This window comes from Chelmon rostratus, chromosome 11 (assembly GCF_017976325.1).
Source record: "Chelmon rostratus isolate fCheRos1 chromosome 11, fCheRos1.pri, whole genome shotgun sequence".
In the NCBI taxonomy this organism is placed as follows: Eukaryota; Metazoa; Chordata; class Actinopteri; order Chaetodontiformes; family Chaetodontidae; genus Chelmon; species Chelmon rostratus.
The window spans coordinates 7,165,942-7,192,856 of record NC_055668.1 but is presented as its reverse complement, the minus strand read 5'-3'; the positions used below and the strand labels follow the sequence as shown (position 1 = coordinate 7,192,856).

Sequence of the window (26,915 nt, the reverse complement as noted above, 5' to 3'; positions counted from 1 at the left end):
TCTGGGTTGAAGCGTAAGTGGCTTTTCCAGGTGTGAGATCAATTTCCCAAACATTGTTCCTTCTCAGCAAGCATGCATATGCAGCAGTAATGGACTACTGTGAATCCTTAATGCGCCATTGAGTTTGCTGGAGTGGTGGCAGGGGAATAATTGTCATCAATCACCTACCGTAAACATCAGCTCAATTAAGAAGTAATGTGCGCTGGCGTTTAGCATAATGAAAGGGCAAGCCTGCTCCCCTGTTGATGAAAAGATCTGTTTCTTACAGTAACACAAGTCAATATGGTGGTTTGTTAACTCTCAGAGGAGAAGTAAGAAGGAAGTGGTCGTTTCTCTCTTGTTGGTTGAATCAAACAACAAAAAGCTACTGACTGCAAAACATTTAGATGGCTGTTTAGCATCACATTATTGAAAAAGGGTGAGAGTGGTTTGCATTTTGATGATTGGTCACTGGTGTATTTTACATTAACATATATCTGTTTTTGCACTGTCAACCGATATTTTAACACCTGATGAAGACAAGCTGGGAAGACTAACGTGATATGAAATTTTGCAGCAATGTAGTTCAAAGAATAGCAATGTTGGTCTGTCTGTTGGTGAATTGAAAATTTGACCAGACATGTTCCGTGTTATGTTTTCCCCAGAGGCTGAATCCCATTGGTTTTTCTTCTTCTGCCCCCAGCACGTCAAAAGCACTGCTTTGCTTAAAGGTGCTTCAGTTTCAGTGAAACTCACATGTAAATGAAATGTTTTCCAACTAACGGAGAGTAATGTGTAAAAATGTAAATGATGCATTACTGTTTTTACTGTCTTTAAGTGTATAAATACAGAGAAAACTATATATTGGAAAGCAATGTCAGATACATAGTTAGACGTTGGGGAAAATAAAGAGAAGAGTGTTCTCTCAAGACAAAGAGAAAGTCAGTTCAAAGAGCAGTCAGCTGACTTTTACTTCACTACACATTCCCAATGCGCTGCCATTTCCTCATAGCAAATCTGACATCGCAGCCCCCTGCAGAGCCCCATCCTCCATCCCTGGATGAGTGTGTTGTCTAATGAGGGGCTTAGATTCAGACCCATTACTTCTCCTCTGTCCAGGGCCTGTCTCTCCCATCATGTTGTTCAGCCTTTCTGTGCTTGCTGTTTTTTTTTCAGCTCACTTTATTCTCAGAAATGCCTAGTCATTATAAAGTGTATGAGTATTGCTGAGCCTTTATAGCGTGACACAGGAGGGGATTGAGCTTTATTAGCCGCAGGCCACAGCATTATACCGCTGAATTTAACTTGATTTGCTGTCGGTATAAATGAGCTGTAATAGGACCAGTAACACTGTTTCAATTTATCATCCTCAAAATGAACCAAAAAAACAGGAAACTGATATTTAATGTAGGTTTATCAAGCAGGTTTGCCACATCGTAAGTAGAAAATCCACAGATCACAAAGCCAGACTTAACCTAGCTGTCAGCTTGTCTTCACCCTCTTCTGAGATTCTGAAGCGAAGTATCAAAAACCATAGTTCAGAATAATTAAATCAGCCAAAAGTCTACTCAAGACAGCTTTTTATCTCATCATAGATATCTGATATGGACTCCTCATAGTTTGCCTGCCTTTTCAATGCTAAAGCTAAATGACCTGCACTTTTAGGACTGCACAATTGCACCCATCCTTGTCCCACTAAAGTAATTACAGGGTAAGCAAGATAATCAGCCTGTACGATCCTAATGATAATGCTAAAATGACAGGTTCCAAACTCAGGTTATCAGTGTGTAATGAATCCATTGTGCTGGCGATACAGAGAAAAAGAAGAAAAATTTATCCAAGCTTCATTTATTGACTTAAAAATATATTTAAAAAAAAAAAACTTTATGGGCTTGGATCAACACACTTCACACAGCTCGGAGAGAGTGTGCTCTGCTCTGAGCAGACAGTGATAAAGCGAGCCCCTCTTTACACTTAAACACAAGTTCCTCTTGACACACAAACACAACGTGTCTGAAATGAGTTTTGGTGTGAGGCCTCTACTTCATGGTGTGAGGTGCTTTTTTCATCTAACACCCTTTCACCAAATGTCAATTGGCAAATAAGCCCAGCCCACCCCCAAGGAAGACCCTGATTAGGCTTACCATTCTCTTTATCACGGGCGGGACACAAGAAGATGCTAAATGTAGGCAAATAAAGAATTATAGGCACTTTAAATGCTTGCAGCGCGAAACAATACTAATCATTTAAAATCCCGCAAACACACAGCTGCAGACAAAGACACACAAATACACAAAGCAGACACACACAGCCACTATCTGCATGACAGTTGTCTTATTTATTGTTTGCTTTTTACACAAAAACGCAGACTTTGAATGCTTGAAATGTTATCATCCAGCGATCACAATATGAATGGAGACAAACAAGCTGAGGAAATACGCTAACATATCATCCGCAGCACAAAAGGTTCTCGTCTCTGACAAGATAAAGACACAATGTGACCAGTGAGCCTCTCTACAAGCCTCTGGTAAGTGGACAGCATTCCTTCATTGGCTTTTTGAGCTTTCACTGCTGCAGGCCTTTTCTGCCGCTCCAAGACTACTATTGTTCCGGTGTGGTCATCAACAATGACTTGGGTGTGTATGCAGCTTGTCTGCAGCTCCACGCTCCTCTGATTCTTGTTTTGCCATCTGAACAGGCCTGGACGACACACCCCACATCACTAATACTCTCCCAGGGAAAGGCAGGAGACATCACACACAGACCTGTGTGAGAAAACCAAGACATCCACAACGCCTGACTGCCAAACAACAATTCAGCACAAATAGAAACCATAGCGTATATGAATGATGACAGTTAACTGATATAAGTTACATTTTCCTGCTTAATGAATGCAGACTTTGTTTGACCGAGTTTGTTTTTACTGTGACTAAAAACGGGCGGCAGTGTGAGAATTCGTTAAATCCATTTTTTTCCCTGCACAGTGGAGTTAATACACATTTCCACTGCCTGAAGCACTGCCTCAGGCGTTAATTCAGCTTCTTGACAAGTAATGACCCAATTACCTCTACTCAACATGTTCACATAGGACAGCCAGTCACTGGGTTCATCCCCACAGGTGTCCAGAGTGCAAGCCCAGAAACATCAAAAGACATCTTTTATGATCTTTCTTATGGTCTACTTGCTTTGCCCAATCTGTTTACCAGAGGTGTCTTTCTCAATGCTAAACGAAGCATCGTCTAAGAATCTATTGCAAGTCCAGCTATGTAGATAAAAGCTTTGTGTAGGCCTTTCGCACACTTACAGATAACTGTGTTGCTGTTATCATATACAGTAAGTCTTTAACTTATTCTGCACAACTGCTTTGCCATTAAAAATATTCAGCCACCCTGTTTCTAAACTCAACTGAGCACAATGTACGAAAATAAGACACCAAAAGTGAGGGCAGCAAAAGTACAGGTTATGTGACTAATTGCATGTTTCAGGGACAAGAAACCGTTTCCCATGGAAAAACTATGAGAACTCATTGTTTGCTATGGCTAGTTTTAAACAGATTATTTGCAGAACTACCTTCACCATGTCCGCCATATAATTATGTGGTATTAAAGTGGCATAAGTAAGTATTTTGTATTGTATGCATATCACGCCATAATCCATAATCATGCAAGACAAAATGCACAAGACCTTGTTTGTTCATGTGCAACATGTGTAAATTTATATATTTTACAGTATATGTGATTCTTATACCGTGGGCTTTTTTCATATTGGATAATAAGGGGTTTTATTGAAGCCCACCACTGAACCAGATGCATTCACTGATTATTTCCTCCTCACCCTGGCTGACATTGTACTAATCGGTGTACTAATGAGTTTGGCTGGAATGGAAACCTGCAGACTTCCTCTGCATATGGTTGCTCATCCTTGCTCCAGACAGTAATGAATAGCCACTTTAACAGACCAACTGAGCTAACCACCAGAAAAACAGTGCACATCCGATTGTTTATAGCATCTAATTTGTGTCCAAGACTCAGGCCGTGCTGTCCATCCTGCATCTACACCTCCAGTCTATCTGCGCAGTCTGAGGGGACCACCCTCCCCCTGCTGCGTCCACTCCTTGTGCTGTGTTCCTGGAAGACCGCAAAGGAGTAATCAATGAGTCATGTGTCCTGATTACAACCAACTCCCTAAGGGGCAACTTCAAAGGGCTCCAGAGGAGATGGAGAGAGGGAGCAGAATTGCCCTCCATGGGGTAATTACAAGTTGGGGCTCCATGGTTTCTACTCTTTTTCTGTGGAGAGTCAGGCTTAAAGACAGACTAGTTAACAATTCAGCCGGTCCTGTTAGCGCAGTGGGAGGCGCTTCCAACCACTGATCACCGACTGGTGGTGTATGCCATCCAAACTTATACAAATCCACCCTCAAACACACATGCTGTAGCACAATGTTTACTGGGTGAGAGTAACAGATGAGGAGAGCACTGACAAAGGCAAAAATATACTAAAGGGAAAAGCAGGGAGACATTTTCAGGTTTGGTGCAGCTGAGTACATGCATCTCTATCCCAGGAAAACAAGCCAAGGGTCTGAGTGTTTATGAGTTAAAAGGGCCATAAACTATACAAACACACTTAAGCACTGTCTGGACGCCTTTAGGCCCTCTGTTTTTCTCCACTACAAATCACATGGTTCCTTATTTTGTCGTGTTACGGTAAACCACATTGTTACAGGTCTGAACAGAATCAGCAGTACCAGTTAGCCAAACAGCAGACTTCATAATGTTATGTATGTTAAAAGATTTATTTTTTCCCATTTTCATATGAAGACTGTCGGCACTGCAACTGAAAGGGCTATAGAGATGTAATTACTATTATTACAGTTTGATCAGCAGCTGCAAAACTGAATGCAATGTTATGCATCTGTTGTCTATTTTGATGTAATCCTTGATCATTATGACTGGAAAAGGTGGTTAATTAGTGCTGAAAATGATGACTACATGGAAAGTTCACCAGGAGTGGTAGCATGGAGACTGTATGGCTGATGGTGCCTTCGGGTTAAGACTCCCGTAAACCCTGTCTGCACGGTAGCAAACAGAGAGGGGTGATCAGAGACAAAACAATCATTAGCTTGCTGGAATGATGGAGAATAATACAGCAACTGTGTGTATGTATGTGTGTGTGTGTTTACTTGCATGCAACCTGTGTTATGGGTGTCAATCAGGGGATTCCTGTGAAGGTCTTCTGGATGAAACTCTTCTTGCAGGTCCTCTGCAAACGAAATACAAATGAGATGATACCTCCATGCACAATGCTTGTACAGATTGCATTGTTCATACTGTTGGCAATTCAAGAAGTTACTCTGCTGTGCTGCACTGATGTGTACCATGTAAAATGCTACTTACTTTTTTTGGTCCCGTCAACATCTTTAGCTATGTCAGACTGTAATGTCTTAATTTCACACAATAGTTAAAGAGATTATTTTAAGCTTTATTTCATTGCAGTAAATACAATCTTCATCAAATATGCAGTCCATACTGGATTAACTGGTTTATTTTGACGGTAGAAATGCAATTCCATCTTTGTATGCCATTTCACACCAGCACACAAGAATTCATTATCCGCTACTGCCCTCTTGTGGACAAATCTATATAATAAAAAATCATAATAATATATTAAACTTTATTTGTATAGAACCTTTCATATAGGAACAGCAGCTCAAAGTGCTTTACAACGAAGACAAAACATGCACTAAGTGAGTGCTTTACATAAAAAGACAGAATGGACAAAATAAACAGATAAAAATTGAATGTGAAATAGATATTCGATACGCTCCACTGGTGATCTAGTGTTAAGACAGTTGGGATATGTACTTTTTTTTTAGTTTAAACGCTAAAATGTTAGGGGTCAATTTATAGTATTTTCTGCTTTATATAGTATTACAGGTGATAAAATATTAAGTAGATGTATTTTGCAACCAACATTAACAAATAAGATGTGGTGCTGCACTGTGATTACATTCAATTAAAAATTCAGCGAAAATGATGTGCCTTCCATGGGGTGGGAAAAGCACCAATAAATAAGTAAATAAATAGAATTTAAAAAAATCTTATTTCATATTTTGAATAGCTGGAAATACCTGGAGATGTACTTGTCTACTATATACTATATACCTATATCAGCTGTTCTGAGGTAAAAAGGAAAAGTACAAAAGTAGCCAATAGATAATTCTTCAAAAACAAGAAACATTTCCGCCAATGTGAGTTAAGGCTACGTAATTCAATTAACTGGAAAAATTACCTGAACATTTTTTTTTATTCAAATTTCCAATTATTTCCAGCTGATGTCCACATCATTTTTACAGGTGGCCAGTTTATTGGGGTCAGCTTCTGCTGTTCATACAGAAGATGGCAAATTCACTGTAGGCCTACACTCATATGTTGCCTTTTCGACTCTAACGTTACCAAATCTTAAAACCATTTATGAGCAGAAATTATATTTCTTATTTAAGACAGACAGAGGCAAGAAATTTAGGCAGCAACAATAATACCAGCAGTTTGCGTCATTACTCGTTTAAACAATTTCCATGCTGTCAGCTCCTAAAAGCCGAATACTGGAAAGTCACCTCATATCAGTTATACAACAACGATTAAGTCTCACTCAATGGAAAACCACTCTCTCCGGTCGGTTATAGCAGTTAGCATTAAGATGTGTCTGACGCCCCATGAAGGCAGCATCACACCCTAATTTTTCCCAACATCCGGGACCTTTGAAGCTAACCAGTGTGTGTGGAATCTGGGTAAGGAGGGCAGTGGAGAGCGGTGGAAAGGCGGACTGATGACAGCTGTCAGTGTGGACAAAAACACCACCAGTCTCTGAAGAGAAGCCGAATGGCTCTTCCCTAAACCTGCTGGAGAAAGGGGACAACACCTTGGCAGTATCGCGGGTTAATAAAGGTGTCGCGAAGGTAACGTTATGTTTTTGGGGTGGGAAATGATGACGGGAGGATCAATGCCAGTTTGCCATATCTGCCTCTCATGAGAGTCGAGGTTAGCCCCACTGGCTATCAAAGCTAACTACCCAGCTGAACTGATCAGATAACTAGGCTTGGCTCTCAGAGACTGTCGTCCGTGCTGGGGGTCATTGCTGTGGAAAGGACATGTCTTGATAGTTCTGGTTTTTGGAAAGCGTTATTTTCAGCCGAGTGAGAACCGAAAGGGGTAACTTTTTCATGAGAATTTCGGGAGGACGAAATGCTAGTTAGCACTCGTAGTTAGCGTACCAACGAGCTGGCTAACCTCAGCCAACGTTAACGTTAGTATAATTAGCTAGCTAACGCTAACAAGGCAGTACACTGGCGTAACTTTAGCTTTAACCTAAGGTATTTGCTATCACTTTTTACACAATGGGCACGATAACAGTTATAAGGACAGTAATGTTAGCTTTTTTTAGTGAGTGGAAAATTGTCCGATTAAACGATAATATTTCAGTAAGTTAACTGAAGTTTGTTGGTTAAAGTTAGCTAATCGTAACGTATCTAGTTAGTTGATCAAAGATTGTCCGAATTCATTGAATCGTTAGCCAGCGTTTCTGAGGTGGTCAGACTGGTCATTTTGAATTTTGGATCCACGGGATTTGTATCCTAACGTCTTAAAGGAGTGCTCATGCTTCGCTTGGGTCCTCTGACTCAGTCGGGTCCTAAACTAGGCGTTTTCCCCAGTCTACCAACCAGCGAGGGTGCTCTTTTGTCTGTGTGATCTTTTAACTTTGATATTGTCTGGATGTCCGTCGAACGCGCGTCATCATGTTGATTTTGAGAAATTCACCAGCTATTAATGCAACCCTTATCAAACAAGAGTCTAGAGATAAATTTGAGATATATAATTTAATATTATCATTCCCTCTGTAGACCCCATTAGCTGTTGTTTATAGGGGTGTTATGTTTAAATGCTGATTTGCAAGGTTGCAGTGGTCATGCATGTCACAGGAAGGTGGTTCATGTCAGCCACAACTGTTTATTTAAAGCCATTGTCGGTGCCATACATGAGTGACTGTGTGTTGCAAGAATGGAGGAGATGGGGAGTGTATGGGTTGTTAGTGAGAGTGCCTAAAACTATACATTGAAATGGGACACAACCCTTATGCATATGTCAGATTGCTCTAACACTTGGCTTTGTTTACAACCTGTTCAACTTAGTTTCTTTTGTCTCTTTTCCTCTAGTCATTTGCATACAGTTCTGTGTATTCTCTGGCCTCATCATCATCGGCGGAGCTTCAGTTGCAGAGGCAACATGGGGACACAAGGCTCTGGTAGAAAGCGTGCCCCTCTGAAAGATCGGTTCTCAGCAGAGGATGAGGCCTTGAGTAGCATTGCCCGAGAGGTAGGTTCATACTCATACTCACTAATGTGATATTATCCAGCTAAATCCAGCTAAAGTTATCCGCAACCAGATAATGGGCTTTTTATGCATCAGTAGAAGATTGATTTGTCAGTCGCAGATGTTGTTAATTTGGGCCGCAGCATCATCTTGTTTTAAAATAAAGGAATCATGAGTAGACGGATGAAACCATTATCAGCACTGATATGATTGGCTGACGCTGCACTATGGCTGAATGAAAGGTTACCCTGTCAAAGCCTACAAATGTTAATGTGTGAGCCCATGTTGTATCATTATCATTACCTAAACAAGAGAAAACACTTTGATTGTCTTCTAAATGTGTTTCTAGAAAACTGGAGTATTTTAACCAACAAAAATTAATTTGAAATTGACAGAACTAAAAATCTACTAATAGATTTAAAAAAAAATAAAATGTGTTCAGACACACTTGCAAAGTTCATTTTATTTATTTATATATTTTACTAATATTTGCAGTCATTTGTCATTGCTTTTGAGCATATAAAGATATTTTTTGCTATATACTTTACTGATGGAATTAGCTTAGGTTATTCTGATGGTAATTTAGGAAACTTTGTAAATTCTGCAATTTAATAGTATTTGGTTTATGGACTTCAACAACAGCTCCAGATTGCTTTTTTTTTTTTGAAGATGGAGTATAGATTCAGATTTTAATGGAGAGTGCAGCCTTGCTGATAATGTGTCATGCATCAAACTTCCTGCTCGCTTACAAAATTCACTATTCCACAACCAGGTGTTTAGTCAACTTGAGACAGAAACACAACATTACACAATAAATTATGTTGATTTGAGACATGATGGTCCAAGTTGTGTCAGCAAATGGACCTTTGAAGCACATACTTACAAATTAACCAGCAGAACCTGAATATCCACATTTGTTTCAGTGGAGACAGCTGGTTTGGACCACAGGGAGATTGACTTGACGTGTAGTGTTTTGTTTGGGGGGGAAAAACACGGGCCGAGGAGAGAGGCTGCCTAGCCTGTAACGACATGCCCTGGGATTATTCCATTTTGTTCCACAGCAGGGCTGTCATTCCTTTGCCTCTTTTCAGAATGGAGTGGCTAACAGCATGAAATTCAAAGATCATTTTTCAGAGTTTAGGTTTGGTAGGAATGGGTGAAATAGCCGTTGTCTACAGATTGGTCTGTGAAGACTTCAGGTCAAGTCAACTGATTCCTTGCCTTTACGGGTAGAAATGTAACACTGACCAAATCCGTTTTTTTTCCATGGCCCATTTTAAGAATGCTTCATCTGTGCTGTTTAAAAGCTGTTCAGTGCCTCATTCTTGGGCACTAAGCACAAGGCTCCATTTGCTCTCTTTATAGTCATGCAGGCTGATCATAGAAACATGAGTCATCTGACCCTCCCAGTCAGGTCCTAAATCTGAATCTCTTTGTGGAGCAAACTAGAGATTAGATCAACTGTGCAGGGAGTTCAAGGGGTCAGTGTCTGACTTGTTGCACATCACCGCCCTCCCAAACAAATCTTCAAAACACTGCAGCTTCTGCCTCGTGTTGTCTGCGCCTGATTAAGAAAAGTTACAGCCCGCCTGCCTGTGCTTGGCACGGATCACTGCCGAGAATGACTGTGAATTTGAGCCTTCACCGTCACCAACCCAGTTCTAAGGCCTCTTACATTACCGGGCAGTCAGTTCTTTTTGAATACCAGCAGCTTGCTTACAAATATGACAGTAGCCAAGTGTTAGAATTAGATGATCATCTCATACCCGTTGTCCCTCAGATTAGGATCTAAGGGAGCTAATGGAACAGGGCAATCATTGACTTTCCTCAGTATACAGAGGGTGTGTGTTTTGTGTGGAAGCTGTAGTTCATAGTCCATATGATTTTATTTGTGATCTAAATCATTACTGCAATGCAAAGTGTTTCCCTTTCTTTTTCTGTATATGTTTAGGAGACAGTTAGGGCTGTGGAGAACAAAGCACATATTACAGTGTCTGTCAACAACTATTGGTCAGTTTGATCCCCAGATAATGCAAACTTTGTAACACTTGTAGTATTTTTTTATGGCACAGCTCAAATGTTATGGTCTTGTCTTATTAGAAGGAAACAATCAACATTTTCAAGGACTAGCCTGATGTAATTTTAATGTTGCATAAGAGACCCAAAGGTTATCCATTTACATAACAAAACAAGTTCAGTGCATCTATAGTGCAGCCATATTTACAGGCCTGTTTTTATATCTGTTTGTATCTAAACAAATCTACCAATTATTAGGAGCAGTTTTTTGTTTTTTCATACCTAGTGTGCTGTCGTGGCTTTTTGATGATTAAATTGACAAGAATTTTTGATATGGTATTGGCAATAAGATGAGTATTTGTTCTTTAAACTGCCAAGGATTAATGCTAAATCAAATTCTGTATTTACACATGAGGAGGATGTTGAAGTATTCCACTTACATATCAGCACCTTCCATTTAATATATCCATTGTAAATGTATTTCTTACAAATTTTGCTTTTAATATTGGAATATTGTGTTTATTATTTACATTATTGATTAGTCTGTTGATTGCTATTTTGAGTTTGAGCAGTTAGTCAGAAAATAAATAAATAAATGTATGATAAATGAAATGTATTTTTAAAGTATCATTTACAGTGATCTAAAATGAAGAAAATAGTAAATCCCTACATTTGATTAGAACTACCCTAACTGGGTATTAGCTGGTATATCATAATTTCAGTGTGTCCACAATTCAGCAGTGAAGCGCTCCAGGTGATCTCATGGTGGATTGCTGGACTCCTATTGCCCAGAGTGCTGGAGGTGTGTTTGATGGTGAACTTCTGCTGCTCAGGTTACCCTCCTAGCCCCATGATATGGCTGTCAGAGAGCTAGGGCCGGATGGGCCAGGCTATAGATAGGACAGAGACAGAGAGCTCAGCTGTGCTGCTGTGCAGGGCAGGTCATACTGTCAGACAGCTCAACAGGTGCAGAGCACAGGGCCAGCCGTCCTTCTTTGCTCTCTCTCATCATACATTCGCAACTTTACTTCCTTTTTCACCCTCTACATAGCAGGTTTCATTGTATAACCATCCACTGGACTCCAGAATCAGACAGAGCAGCCATAGGAAATGGCTGCAAAAATGCCCTAGGGTTTTGGTTTGGTTTTCATGCAGTTTTGGAAAACCTGTTCTCACACATGAAAAGAAAAATCACGTGACTATATTCCTTTGCTCACAGTTATGATTAAATTTAAGATTTGTGTATCAGCTACATTTTTATGTCATGCTCATAACTATATCTCATGCAGCACCCCAACTTTGCTTGGGCTGTATTAGTATGGGTCGTGGTTTTCACTCATTGCCACTCATCTTAGGAAGTTGGGTGAAGATATCTTATCACTGTAAAACGAGATGGTTGTTTGAAACTGTGGTCTGTCCAACTGAATTCAGGTCACTTCCTCCTACTTCAGCTCTTACCCAAACTTCAGTCACAAGTCTCGTTTTCTGTCGTATTTAAGTATGTGGAATGATTTCCTTTTACACAACACTAGATGTGCAGGTACAACAAACCTGCATTTTGGTAGTTTTTCAGCATTGCTGTCCAATAGTGTTTGTTCACTCCAGGCTATTATTGAAACAGGAATAGTCTATACCCACGGGCCGACTATTCTGGCAGTGCAGATAAGAAATTGCTGGAATGCTGACAGTGTTTGTCTGCAGTGAGATACTGTACACACCACACACTGTATTTATGGACTGTCTTTTAGTTGGAGATAAAGGGCTAGGCTCTATGAGCACATGTGCCATTCTTTGTAGGTGGAATGTTCAGTTTTAGTTTTAGTTTTACCATGGAGGGAATGTAATTGGTATTACGGACATAATGGAAGGATAGTCTACATAGTCACCTATTTGACTGCTCCGGGCTGTATACTGGCTCACCTAAATTAGCTCCTTCTGCTGAAGTACTCTGTAAAATTAGCTCCTGTTCATATTGTGACTCAGTTGGGGGCAACATTGTGTGATTACTCTCCCAACTTTTCCCCCAGAGGAGAGTTTATTGGGCTCAGTTTGGCTTTGACTTTGTCTTGTTTGTGCTTCATAAGGTTCAGCTAGTTAGGTATTGTGAAATCGCCTCCATGTTTACAGGCCGAGCACAACCACACTGTTGTGACTCACTTTGCTTTCTGTTGATACTGTACTTCTCTGTTAGATTGTCTGTACGCTATTGGTATGTCCCCTATGAGGTCTTTCAGTCATCCCTCCTGAAACTGCTGGTTAGTGCATGGTGTTGGTGATGAGGCATCGCAAACACTGATCCTGGACAGGACTACAAAGCAGTGACTCACGGACGAAACTGGTCAGACAGGGCACACCATCCATATTATTGCTAGACAGATCGTGGATTTGTCAGGCTGACATCGATATTTGAGAGTAAAAATTCGTACAACACAACAATGGCTTATGACTTTGACAAGAGCTCCAGATAGATTTTTTTTGAAGATGATGAAACAGTATATCAGTCAATGTTGATATATATTTTTTGACACACATTCAAAGAATATTTTAATGTTAAGAACTCTTAAATTTGTTTATTAAAGACTAAGATATGTGCTTAGTGGGACATTCTACAGTTGAAAGGTGAACTAGCCAGTGAGCTGTGGTGGATAAAGTATTTAACTGAGTCACTATTTTTAAATTGCCTCAAATATATCTTTGGCATTTCTGTACTGCAGTTTCTTGTTATTTATTGTATATACAGAATATACAGTGATACCTGTACTTATATTGGTCTACCTGGCCGATTTACTGGTTGGCTTCTATTTGTTTTTGGTGACCTGTATTATTACTAGTGTGAGGTTGCCACCAAGTCTCTAAAACTGTGTGGCCTGCTGTTCTCAGTATTCAGTTGTTTTTAGAAAAGCACTGAAAAGGCAGTATTACTTTGCAAGTAAATACAGTTTTAGCAGAAAACGTACTGTAGACTTGACACATTATTCAGATGCTGTGCATAACTTTCCTCTAAACTAGAGTGTACATCTTGGAAAACAAAGCAGTTCTGCATATTTTCTTTTTCCTTTTTTTTTGAGATGTTTAATGTATCTAAATGTAATTTATTGTTGAAACTATGCAGTGCTACCATAAAGTCAACCTCATCATCAAAAGGATCATTAATCACGTTCCAGCTAGTGAAAGAAGCTCAGCTGAAATCAAGGCATGTGTGCGTTTTCCACTGTCTCTATTCTGTTACAGGATGGATGGATTATCCAAACAAGCTATTTGTTGTTCCATGTTTCTTTTTCTTCTTTTTTTTTTTTTTTGTTAACACACAAAAAAAATTAATAATCAATTCCTTGTGCTTATTCCTTGCACTTGTTGGGCGTGTCCTCGGAGAAAGGCACCTTTACAAGTTTCTGTTCATGGCTAACAAGTGTGTTCATGTTGTGTCTCACAGGCGGAGGCAAGGCTGGCAGCAAAGAGGGCCGCTCGGGCGGAAGCCAGGGATATTCGAATGAGGGAACTTGAAAGACAACAGAAAGAGGTATATCACACAAAAATGACCTGGCAAGGATATGTTGTGACCAATACTCAACCCATCAAGTGAGCTGGAGTAATGCCTTATAACTGCTGCTCTCCACACAGATCCACTATAGATTGGACTTTTTTTTTTATAATTTTGCTGGTTTACATGAACTCAGGCCTATTATTACAGTAACTTACTTATTGTTTTTAAGCTGCTCATCTGCGTCCATTGTCACTGGTGCAGAGGAGCTGTTTGGCTTTATGCCTTGAAAGATTAATCTGACAGTTCATACACCAAACTGTTGCCACAGAAAGAAAAATGAAAGTGCTGCATGTCCACAGATGAAACCAAAAGTTCTATTCCTGAAGTAAATGTCACCCAGTTTTTACGTTTCAGCAGTTTTTAGTGAAGTATGATTGTATGTTTTTCCTGGCACTTCCTCCCCCTGTCCAGCTTTCTTACCACTCATCCAGCGGTAGCAACAGAAAATGGGGTCAGATCCACCAGTGGATGGTAGGCGAGCGTGAGAGAGTGTTGCAGCCTCTCACTCCACTAACAGCGTGTCGTGTGGGATTGAGCCCCGGTCAACCCTGACCGTTTAGCTACACTTGACTCACAGACTACACTGTACCTCACTGTGGAAATATGCCTCTGCAGTGTATTTGCTTTGGAGACACCGTAATCTGTGACTGTGTGTATTTGTAGAGCAAGCATTGGCCTTTGACTTTATTTAGAGTGGGTGAGTCTGCATGCAAGAAGGTGGTTTGGACGTTAAGCTCTATTACTCCAACCTCCAGCTACTTCAGAGATGATGAATGCTTTTGGATGTTAATGAGCAACTTTTGCATGGAGTTGATATGTATGTACGTATGTTGGTGTATCGACACAGTAAAGAGAAGCAGAGATGTTTATCGTGTGCCGTTATGCTGCCTTTTTAAAAGAACAGATGAGACAAAAATGTGCAATATATTATCTGTTCTTGTATATCATTAATCTTGCTGCTGTGCTTTAAGAGGATAACATTTGCAAATGTTTATGACATCCATTTGGTTGTAAACACGATGACTGAAGTTGTTTTGCATGGTTTGGGCTTTGCATAGCAACCGTTGAATATTGCAGTAACCTTACTCATTCGTGCGATTGAGGCTCTTTACTTTCACTCTATAATCTTTACAAACTTTTCCTCCCTTGCTCCAGGCTGACACAGAAAAAGCCAGAGCCTCTAGTAGTAGTAGATCCAGCAGCCGTCATCGCCGGGTCTGTATCTCCCCCACACACTTCCTCTTTGTCTGCCTGTATTTCCTTTCTTCTTTCTCCTTTAATCCTGCAGTTAATCTCTCATCACCCATGTTCCTCTCTGTCTGCTTTTCTGCTGTGGCTCCATGTTTCCACATCAACAGGGGCTGGATGATGATGTCATGTCAGTCCGCAGCTACAGGGTGCGTACATGATACATCCCTGCCAGTTTTATGAAGACTGCATTCTCATAGGGCCACACTGATGTGTGAAAGCCATTGTTCTTGTTCGGAAAGCACTTGTTAAGTTAATACATTTGGATGAAATACTTCAATTTGGTAGTGTTCATTTGGGTCACAGCATAAAATATGTATCCAAGAGAAGATTTCTACTGATGTTTGCTTTTGCCTGTTTTTATTATTTGAAGTCAACCTCGTCAGCAGTACGTGACTTGGGAAGTCGATCCAGTTCCCGTAGAAAAGATGCCTTGGTGCGTTGTGTGTGCATGTGTGTGAGAGGATAATGTATATTTGCGTGGAGTTTGGCAACTGATTGAATACCTGGATTCTCAGCATGTGTTCAGGCAAACTTCATTATGCTAAGCAGAACTGACTTAGATTCCGAAGGATGTGCTCAGTAGCAACTGTTTTCCAATTTCAAATTTTCTTGGCCTATCCACTTTCCTTCAATCTTTCTCATCTTTGTACTTCTCCACTTTTCCCTTTTCATATCAGAGATTTGCGTATGACAGATAATGTTTACCTGGAAAAAGACGTTGCATTGAGGCAGCTGTTAGAAACATCTGTTTCACTTTCTTCCCCTCATTGAATTGGTCCCTGTATAATCCTTCATGGTTTTGCTGTGATTTTGATGGTGTTTTTTGTGTCTTGATAAGACCATCAAACAGCAGTGTGGACACAGAAACACATTGCCAGTAGCCTTTTCAACAGGATTATATGCAAAGAAGTTCAAGGTTGGCCTGACTCTGTTTTCCACATCGTATTTTCTTTGTTTAATAACATCACACGACCGTCGTAATGGGCAGATTGCCCCTGACCTTCCTTCACTGTGGGCTTGGCAAAGTGTAGAAAATAAATGGTTTGCTTGAGCAGATGCTGTGGTGGATTTTCTAATCTGTTAAACAACTAACTTAGTGTTAGTGAGAGACATGAAATGTATGCTGCCAGTACAGGCCTAACAGCTTCTCAGATGTTTGATCTTCATCAGATTGTAATTTTTATGACTCCTGTTCTTGCTTCAGTCTGATGGCCTCGCCACTAGCTCCACCCTCAAGAGTTCCCGCTCCACTGTATGTACCTATGTGATGATCATTTGTTTATCACTGCCTCTATGCCTTTTTGCCTTTTGTCTTATTTAAGCTTCTTCTGTTTTTGTTTTTTTGTTTGTTTGTTTGTTTGTTTGTTTTGTTTACTCTTTTTTTCGGTTGGACAGAGCTCTGTATACAATGACCTGCATGGCCATAAAAGGGCTTCATCCAGCTCCTCGAAGAAGGACCTGCTGGTCAGTGTACTCCTTTAGTGTTGCTGTCTTTGCTGCAGCCTCAAGCATGGAGACAGTGTAGACTAACCCGAGTGGCTTGCGGTGGTAATTTACTGTTGATCGACTTTATCATAAGATTGACTTTATCCTGATAAGATTGACAACTCATTGTCTTGTGAGGCGTCACATAGATGTTGGCCCAGTGTTAAATGTGTCTGAAATGGATATCAGTCTGACACTTGAGGATAAAATTTCTTATGTTGTTGTTTATTTGAGGCCATATTATGTCACTACCCTTTCAGACTGGACTGTACCATGACAAAAGGAACTACACCAGCCTAACGAAGACCAAAGCACCACCACCTCCATCCACTTCCACCTATCAGCCTCGGGTTGGTCCTCCCATCAGTGCTGTCCAACTTTCAGTCATTGTAGTCAAAGGACACTCAGTGAAACCAGAGCCACATGAAGCAGTTTATTACGATCTGCATGGTCTAGTTTGTTAGATATTTATGTGCCTAACAAACTTGTTATATAACTGCAATAAACTATATTGTTTGTGTCAGAATAGCATCAAAGCAAAGAGAGGATCATGGTTTTGTAAGGAGTGTAGCTAATGGTCTCTAGTATGTCACAGAAATCCAAAGCTCAACTGTTAGACTGAGATCCCTCTCTGCTCTAAAACAGTTTTTGTGATCATTTGAATTTAAGTAAATAGCTGACTGGCAAAGGTGGAGCTCCTCCAGTATTAAAGCAGTCGACAGGGGCAGTGTCACCTGACCTCACTTCCCACAACACTTTTGGCCCTAAATGTTACAGGGTCAGCAAAACATTCATCCTGTTTCCACTTGCTGCGGCTTCTTAGGTTCACTCCACCTCACATTCCCGCTACAGCTTTCCTCTATCCTTTAAAGTGACATTTCCCTGCTCCCCTCCCCTCTGACAGGCCACCACTTCCTCAGCCTCCACCGCTGGCACAGGGCTGTCTCGAAGCTACAGCACGGTCAGTTTCTGTCCACTGAGTGACCAGCATTTGTCTGCATGCTTCTAGTTACCTACAGAAGTAGAACTTCCCCCTCTCATGTGGCCATATGCGTCTGATAGGATGGCCAGGGTGGCGGCACCGCTTATATTTAGCTCCTGGACACTCTTGATCACTTGGCTGTTGCCAGACATTTGTGCTTGAGTTAGATAAAGAAGGAGTTTGCATTAAGCCAAGACTTTTGTTGTAGATCAGTGAAACAAATGGCCTACTTGATGTTGGAAATAGAGTGTTTCTGTTTATTGCATGACCGAGAGAAAGTCATTCTACTCAACCGACTTAGCTCTCTTCTTAAAGACTGTTAAAGACCTGCATTGTCTCCCACATGTCCCCTCAGGCCTCTATTTACGACGACACGGGTCTTTACGGCTCGGGGTACAGTTCAAGAGCTGTAAGTCCTCTGAATGTGTGCCAAACAGCGTTTGGGCAGCGTCACCACCACAGCAGCTTACTGTTGTGCCTGTGGCCTGATGTTTTTCTTTATGTTGATCCCCTGTCCTGTCCTCCTCCCCCCATCCACAGCCCTCTGAATACAGCTGGTACTCCTCTTGTGCCAGCTCCACCCGCAGCAGCCCTGTGGTGAGCACCGTAGAACCACTGCCACCCTGCACGATATCAGCTAACATCACACAGATGCCCACAGCTAACAAGCTTCTCCTCGCTCCCTCTCAGCACCAGGCCTCCCTCCTCTTAGGAGCAATGTTGATCACCCATACCAAACTGACTACAGCTTGCTTTAGGGAACAGTATAGACAATTGACATTAAAGTGTGTGATCTAAGGCTTTTCTTATGTAGTGCTATTCAGGCTAAGATGTTGTAGCAAGATTGTCTTATCTGACTTATCTCCAGTTGGTGCATTTGACAAAATAGTCTTAATTGCATGAATTGGCATTTCTTCCATGGTTACAGTCTTTGGAGTAATAATCTGTTTAATACAGAGAATGTTTGCTGTTTGAACAGTTTGTGCGTGCGTGTACGCGTGTGTGTGTTTGTGTGTCAGAGAAAGTCTTGGGCATGCGGCCATCCTACATTACTTTAGCTCCTCACTGTGTGCATGTGTATATATTCTTGTCAGTCTTCCTCAGATGATGACACTGTCAGCAGCGTGTCCCAGGAGCGCGTTGGCAGAGGCCGCAGGGACAGTGTGGTGAGCTGTAGGGGCTGCGCTGCACAAAATCTACACTGATGCAGTTTTGTCACAGTCGTTACAGTTGATATTAGATAATCTAGTTATCAAAGCTTTTTCAACAATTTCTTTTATTGAAGTGTAATGCATAAGAGTATCTGCTTAATGCCTATCATGCATTTAAAAAAAAGACTTTAAAGAGCTCTGGCTGTATTTATCATTATTTTCCTTCTATCCTTTTCCTTTTTGATGATGCTTACTCTTTTGCCCTCTATTATTCTTTACTTCTCTCCCTCTGTTTCTGCCCTCTTCCTCCTGTATGTGGTGTAAGCAGTCATCTGACTTCTCGGACATTAGTGAGTCGGCTGCTGATTATTTCAGCCGCTCCAACCGAAGGGGCAGCATTGTGTCTGACCTCGATGATTTGAGCATTCCAGATCTGGACGCTGTAAGTGGCTAAGCTAAGTTCACAACATTTTGCTGGAGAGTGCAGTGCAACACCGGTGATGGGTGAATTATTTAAGAACTGGTGCATGATTACAAATAACATTTGGTTTTCGATATGTATCCTCGTTTATTGACAACCTTTTAAATGGATTGAGTGAAATAAGGTCGGCTGAAGTGAATGTGGCTGCAGTGTTGCAGCAGCATGGCCTTAGAAAGGTATCTTCTTTAATGGACGTGTGTGATTCACTCAGTGTTTCATTTGCTTGTCATCACTTAAGGGTCTGTGAACATGCAGCACTTACACCAGACCCATACTAAGTTTTGGACTAACGGCCTGATTTACAGATGAGGAAACGGCTCCAAGCATGACCACACAGGACAGTGTTCCCAGAATCGTCTGTGCCTTTATATCTTTTTAATATTTCTGCTCTTTCTTTCAGCTGGATGAAAAATGTGACAAGCAGTATTCCGATTATAGTCGGGTGAGTGCACCTTTATTTTGCATTTTACTTTACTTCATTCATTCAAAATCTTCAACAGGCACCAAAAAGGAGTTGTGGTGTCTTGGTTTCATAACTCAGCAGCTACATATAGGGACCACTGAAACAGATTCTTCAAGACTGTAACTACACACCATGCCTATGTGGAGACCACAGTAAAGCTAGATAGACAGATTTGTATTTTGTGGTCTGGCAAAGCTATTTCTTCTGTTCACTGCAATTTTTACTCTCTACCACATAGAGAATAACAAATTGGAATGGAAATATTAATGCACAGTAATGCATGACAATGCAGTAATAAGTGAGTAAAACCTCACACAAGCTTTAAATTGATTTGTATGACATATTAGGGAGCTACCATGTAACCACAATGCACCAGCAAACAAACTATCTGGCTTTCATATACACAGCCTGTGGAGTGAGTGAGTTTGTCAAGTTTAGTACAATTCAGCACACATTAGTAACAATACCTCCCACAAGAGGATATGAATTGGTCAGGATCACTAAAGAGCCATTCAGTGTCACAGGGTGGTGTTGAACAACATGCCGGAGTTGTGTTGCATTGTGCGGTTTCTGTGTTTTTTCTGACTGGAGTTCTGTGCCACTTTGTGTGTCCTCAGCCATCTTCCCGCTGTGCCACCCCAGGCCTTTCGGCAGCCACGTTGGCATCGCTGGGTGGCACCTCATCACGACGGGGCAGTACAGACACGGGTAGCGTCTATGACCCCGACACAAGTCTGAGTGAACTTAGGGTAAGGTGTACAGTAGAAACTGTGCCACCCTTCTATACATGTCACTGAGTAAAGTGATGAAAAATGCTAGCATATGAATGAAGTTGTTCTTGTTTTAGCTCCAAATGTCCATCATCACACTATCACAGAGCTTAAATGCTAATGTTCTATGTCTGAGCAATATATGTATACATCTTTTCCCTCTGCATATGAACCTCCCACAGCATTTCCTCTGTTGTGCCCTCCCTGCTGTTCTATTTGTCTGCTTTAACCGTTTTTCTTTATGTATGCACGGGAGGACTGGATGTGACATGTGTCCTGTGAAGCTGTTCCTTATATCTTGGTGGGCTGGTCATGTGTATGCCAGCTGGACTGTCTTTGAGATGGCAGCGTGGGTGCTTTATCTCTCCCTGATACTCCCTACCCTCTCTGATGCCCCAGTTCACCCCAACCATTCCTTCCATCTGCTCTACAGGATATCTATGAACTAAAGGACCAGATTCAGGATGTAGAAGGGCGGTACATGCAAGGGCTTAAAGAGCTGAAGGTAGAGGGGCTTGAGCTCACAGCATGCCTTCTCTTGTTCTCTGGGAGCAGTATGGCATCACTAACTCCCCACCCCCTGCTTCCCAACTCATACCCCTCTGTAGCCCTACCACCCGTAGCTCCTAACACCACAGCCGTGTCTTTGCGTGCTCCCAGTGTGAATTGCATAATGATCCTCCTGTTTGCATGATCTTCCCTTACTTCCTGTTGCGATCCAACTCACTGGTTGTGGCCTGAAATGAAGACGCTCCCACAATTCAGCTGGGTTCAGAGTTGTAAGAAGAAGAGTTAAAATGCTCCACCTGCTGACAGATGATGGTCATGCTTTCAATTTTAAGACTCTTCTTCCATCCAGGCTTTCATTGCCACAGTGCTGGATGTCCTACTGGCTGATTCAGCTCTGCAGTCACCTTCAGCAGCTTCCTGTTCTCTTTGAAAGGACACTCTATTTTATATTGATAAGAGTAGTTTACTAACAAATCTGACTCCTGGCTTGTTCTTGGTAGAGTGTGATACAGCTGATGCACTTTAGCTAGATTACTTTTCATCATCTTGTTCCTGGTTCACTTGCACTTCTCTCTTTCAGATCCCCTTTTCACACCATTGCCTTGTTTCACTCTGGAAAGTGACTCAATGCATTCTTATTATTGTGTGATCAGTGTCACCACTTGCTCATGGCATATTAGTCCCAAATGACTTGTTTAAAATGTAAAAAAAAAGACACAAAAGGTGACACAGAATTATGCCTTTTTGTTTAGTTTTGCATTTAGAAACAGGAAAATATTTGTGTAGTACGTTTGGCCAATGTGAGTTAAGTGTGTTACATACGCCAGTTCGTTTTATACCTTGTGCATGTAGGTGATCTATGCTTTAAATCACCTTTCTCAGTTTATAAACATGCTCCCACCCCTATCAGGAGTCACTTGCAGAGGTAGAGGAGAAGTATAAGAAAGCCATGGTATCGAACGCACAGCTGGATAACGACAAAGCCAACCTCATCTATCAAGTGGACACACTAAAGGACGTCATAGAGGAGATGGAGGAACAAATGGCTGAGATGAAGAGGGAGCTGGAAGAAAAGTCAAAGGTAAAGTATCTGTCTCTCAAATAAAAGTTCTGAAGCTTGTGATCATGTTAAATCACCTGCCATAAATCAGTTTCATGTAGATTTAGTTGCAGAATTAAATGTTCTGTCTATGGTTTCAGGAATTAGAGAGACAAAAGCACACATGTACAGTCCTGCAGCATAAACAAGAAGAACTGAAAGAGGGAATCCGCCAGAGAGATGAGCTTATAGAGGTAAGGCTGCCCTTGCATTAGAAAAACAAATTGTTCTGCCAGCGTGACCACATTAGGCCGCTACTCTGTCAACACCTTGGAAGGTGTTTGTGGCTCTGTGCAGGCTGCCAGGGAGGCACTGTTCTGCAGGAACGAGATAAGGATTGATTGGCACTGGCCTGCCTCTAGGTCCTCTCCCAGTCTTTTGCTCATTGTCCTATCTGACTTGAACACTATCTTTCATTCCTTTTCTCAACATTATATCCTCAAATTAGTGTTTTCTCACCCTGTTTCATCTGTTTATCTAATTTTTGTGTCTGTATGTATTTATGTGCATTTTCACTTCTTTTGCCTTTGTTCCATTCAATTTTCCTGTTGTGTTCTTATCCTGTACTGTGTCATCTTGGTATTGTTCCACATCGCTCCAGGAGAGCCAGCGAATGCAGACTAAGTTAGATGCCCTCACCAGAGAGGTGTTTGACCTGCAGGAAACGATAAACTGGAAGGACAAAAAGATTGGGGTAGGAGGTCCCATGTGGGTGCACTGACAGAACGTGAGAGGCAATCGGTGCTCAGACATCTTGTCCGTCCACCTGTTTTGCCTCTCATGCTGTCTTTGCATGATGGAGACCCTTAGGCATTAGCACGTACCTGGACCCATCACCATTCACAAGTTTGGATTTTTGCATGTCCAAATGACGTTTTTGGCGTTTTTCAGTTTGGATCCCATGACCTTAGCTAACAATGCAAGTGTTCTTGCACTGTGTTAAAGCGTGCAGTGGACAGCCTGTGAAATAAGAATGTTTTTGTTTTGGATTGCCATGTAAGCTTAAAAAGAAACCCATATATTCTAGCATGACATGCATGGTTCCACCTGTGGATCAGTTCATAAGCTAGGCCATAAAGTCAGACTCTTTATGATAAAAGCATCATACTTACATGTAGTTTTTGCGAAGTCAAAAATATCTGCCTCCTAACAGACTCTGTATCATCAGTCCCTGTGCTCTTCCACATCTTAACTTCTCCCAATAGCATCGTCTCTGAGCATGTAGCCTTGTCCTCATCTGTGTGTACTGTTTGTTTCTGCGTCCTCGTTGGCTTGATGTGCACACTGCATGTTTCACTGCATGTCTTGCTGTAGCATGTGGTGTTGCATGTCTGTCCAGAGTCTGTCCAACTTCTCCTCTGCCTCTTTTCCTCTCTCTTGTCTTTTCTCATGTGTGGCCAGGCCCTAGAGAGGCAGAAAGAGTACTTTGATTGCATTAGGAATGAGAGAGATGAGCTCAGAGATGAGCTAGCTGACATCAAGGGAAAGGCCAAAGCTGGAGAGGTAGGTCTTCCTAAAGCCACAGAAGAAAAACCAGGTTTAAAGGAATGAATTGCTGGCCCAAATCTGCTTTTTATATTTTGCCTTTGGTTGGAACTAAGCCATTTAATGCTATCAGATCTGACACTGTGTTGTACTTTTTACTTTATTTTTCTTTCCGTTTCTTTTCTTGTCAGTGGTTTCAGTAGTTGCTGGTTTTGCATAACTCATTTGGAACATGTTAATCTGTACTTGACCATGATTACAGTGTGCTATATCAAAATACTGGTGGATTTGTTTTTAGAGGGTATGCACGTCATGTCACTGGACATAGATGTCACCATGGTAACTTCCTACAGTGGCAAACAAACAACAGTCATCTACTATTGCGCATTTACAAGAGATGTTGTGCAAATGACTGTACAACAGAGTCAGAGAGAATACAAGTTTATATAGACTGACTCAGTAACCTTAACTTTTGGCTACATTTTAATCTGTTTGTTGTGGCCGGTACCGATACAATAACTGAATTTATAATGTTTAGAAAACCTTCGCCATCCCTAGAGTAAAGAATACATGTAATTATTTTATCTTTGTTCTTAATAACCTTTGCTTATTTCTTTTTTAATATGTAGAATAATTAATTCCAGACCTTATCTCCTTATTGACACACATGTATAGGCTATAAAAAACATTAGAGTAACTTGACATACTGTTGGACTGATTCATGCTTGTCTGAAGCCCTTGGACTCCACTGTTGAGAATAAACTGGCTAACTGTCCTCTGGCATCGTTCATCCTTCCCTGTCCTCCTCCCTCTGCTGTTGATGTGAAGACACTGCTGAGAGAAAGGAGGTTCTGGTCAATCTTTCAAGATGCATAGCTATTAGGCTCAAGCGTTACATAGAATCAGCACTTATTTTTAGCTTGGCCATAACTATTCAATATCAGCATAAAGAGCTCTGTATGGCTGTGTAAAACATAGCGGCTGTAGATGGAGAGAGGACTGCGTTCAGAGCGGTCGGAGACATCGGATTCCTGGAAGATCATGTTCTGCTTATTCAACAAGTGTTTGATAAATTGAGAGCAGAGCAGGGAGGCAAAAAGCCACTCAGAACCAGGTTTTGCCGTCCGTAGGCTGCGGGCAAGGCTCCACATTGTCGGACGTAATTATTGGCTTAAATTTCATCATCAGAACAATAATTATTACATTTTATTCCTTATTTGGCAGTATGTCAGCCATAGACATATTGTGTTCCATACATTTCAACATCCACAGACCACTAACTGTTCAGTATGTCATACAGGTCAGTGTCATTTGCTATTCAATGCCAGAGCTCCATCCATTCAGCCACTGTTGGTTTGTTTGGTCACTCAGTGGTGGGGAGGGGGTCGGCATCATGAAAAAGTGACATCAGTGCATACCCTCTGTACTAATGGAGCCAGTCCTAAGTAATGTTTGTTCTCTCACCGCAGAAACATGGGCTGGTCATCATCCCAGACGGCACACCAAATGGAGATGTCAACCATGAGCCTCAGTCCTCAGGGATCACTGTGGTCTCCCAGGAGGCCGCCCAGGTGCTAGAGTCTGCAGGGGAAGGCCCGCTGGGTGAGTCCAGGATATCATTCTGTCCCTGAGAGCAGACCTTTTGATTGAACACTAATAAGGTGTTTACATGGATGCTAAATAAACTGATCCAATAAGGTGTGTATTTACAAGCACCAGCACTTACAGTAAGAAAAACTACTTGGTGATCCTGTATTTTAGCTTTGCCAACCTGCTGCACACATTCCGTTTGTCCAAGCAGGAGTTTCTGCAGAAAATATATCCTATACCACATAAACTTCTTCTACCCTATAAGCTACATTGCATAAGTTTAAAGTATTTTGCTTTTGTTTTGTAGATGTGAGGCTACGGAAGTTGGCAGAGGAGAAAGATGAACTGTTGGCTCAGATCAGGAAGCTGAAGAATCAGCTGGAGGAGGAGAGACAGAAACACTCAAAGATGGACAGTACGTACACGGACGGAGAGAGGATGGAGAACGGTACAGACCTACACTTCATTGAGATGCAGAGTAAGTTGGCCTCACAATTTTGTACCAGCACACATGAAATGATTTTTTGTATTGTCAAACTCACTGGGTTCTGTTTTTCTCTGTAGGAGATGCCAACAGACAGATTAGTGAATACAAATTTAAGATTTCTAAGGCAGAACAGGAAATGGGTACAATGGAACAAAATGTAAGTTAAATAGAAATGTCTTGGCAAACTAAATAATAGTTCACATAAAATTATAATAATATTCACTAAGTTGTAAGTTTTAGGGCTCCAAGTCACCAAAAAATACTCTTCTGTGTCTGTTTTCCAGATTAACAGACTTGAAGGGCAAGTGTCCAGGTACAAGGCATCAGCAGACAACGCAGAGAAAGTAGAAGACGAACTTAAAGCGGAAAAACGGAAACTTCAAAGAGAGGTAAAGACACAGGCTTGCACTTTAAAGTGTGAAACATCTGCAGGCTGAGTGTAACGTCGTTCCTCTGTTCCCCCACAGCTGCGCACAGCTCTTGATAAGATAGAGGAGATGGAGATGACCAATAACCACCTAGTAAAGCGCCTTGAGAAGATGAAGGCCAACAGGAACGCCCTTCTGTCACAGCAGTGAGGCAAGGCAGCATCACCACGGAAGCCCTTAAACTCGCACCTCAGACCTCTGACTGCCATCTGGAGTACATTTCCATTTTAGCTGTAACACATCAAGATTTGTAGCTAACCAAAAACACTTAAAAACCTCGTAGCGCAGGCAAAAAGCTCAACCATGTCTCTTCAAAACCTTTGGTTTTGTCTGGCAAGCTGCCTGTGTTTTTGGAGGAATGACTCAGAAACTTAACTAATAAAACTATAAAGTTGCTGGGAGATACATCTGAGGAAACTTCTCTAGTCACTACTTAATTTTTCAGAGCTTTGTACTACATCATGTTATCCATGAGATTTTATTTCTCTCTGGCTGGGTGCTTGGCTGTACTTTTTTTTTTTTTTTGATAAGTTGCATGAATGAGTATAATGTTGCTTTTAAACTATTCAACCCTCACGGCTGCTCCAGCCCCGCACCTTCCCAGCTTCCCCTCACACAGTGAAGTGCCTTTTCACACTAGGAGACTGGAGGGGTCTGCACCTCTCAATGAAACAATAATGGTTTTAACAGGTACAGAATGATGTATTTAACAAGGTGCAGTCATTATTTGAAAATATGTAGAACCAACTGTGTCTGCTGCGGTTTCATTGAAATTTTTCAAATATTTAAAAGATTTCTTGAAAATAAATGTAATTTACAGAACTGT

The 26,915-nt window shown here is 41.3% G+C and overlaps 1 protein-coding gene across 6 annotated transcripts; it reads left to right on the top strand.

Annotated features, from left to right (window-relative positions):
• The first annotated feature begins 6,763 nt into the window (after nt 1–6,763).
• Nucleotides 6,764–26,908, top strand: lrrfip2 (leucine rich repeat (in FLII) interacting protein 2). Of its 6 annotated transcripts, XM_041948212.1 has the most exons (27): nt 6,764–6,936; nt 8,191–8,350; nt 13,797–13,883; nt 14,319–14,378; nt 15,063–15,122; nt 15,266–15,304; nt 15,529–15,591; nt 16,363–16,410; nt 16,554–16,622; nt 16,904–16,993; nt 17,548–17,604; nt 17,981–18,034; nt 18,166–18,222; nt 18,720–18,791; nt 19,105–19,218; nt 19,658–19,699; nt 20,338–20,469; nt 20,924–20,995; nt 21,911–22,081; nt 22,201–22,293; nt 22,701–22,793; nt 23,501–23,602; nt 25,054–25,186; nt 25,482–25,652; nt 25,739–25,818; nt 25,946–26,050; nt 26,129–26,908. In XM_041948212.1, the coding sequence occupies exons 2-27, from the start codon at nt 8,261–8,263 to the stop codon at nt 26,237–26,239; spliced, it is 2,265 nt and encodes a 754-aa protein (XP_041804146.1). In that variant the 5' UTR covers nt 6,764–6,936; nt 8,191–8,260; the 3' UTR covers nt 26,240–26,908. The 6 variants fall into 6 exon arrangements, with proteins under 6 accessions (XP_041804146.1, XP_041804143.1, XP_041804145.1 ...); XM_041948207.1 differs by lacking the exons at nt 6,764–6,936; nt 8,191–8,350; nt 13,797–13,883; nt 22,701–22,793; nt 23,501–23,602 and having other exon boundaries at nt 14,069–14,378; XM_041948208.1 differs by lacking the exons at nt 6,764–6,936; nt 8,191–8,350; nt 13,797–13,883; ... (1 more) ...; nt 22,701–22,793; nt 23,501–23,602 and having other exon boundaries at nt 14,075–14,378.
• Nucleotides 26,909–26,915: the final 7 nt, after the last annotated feature.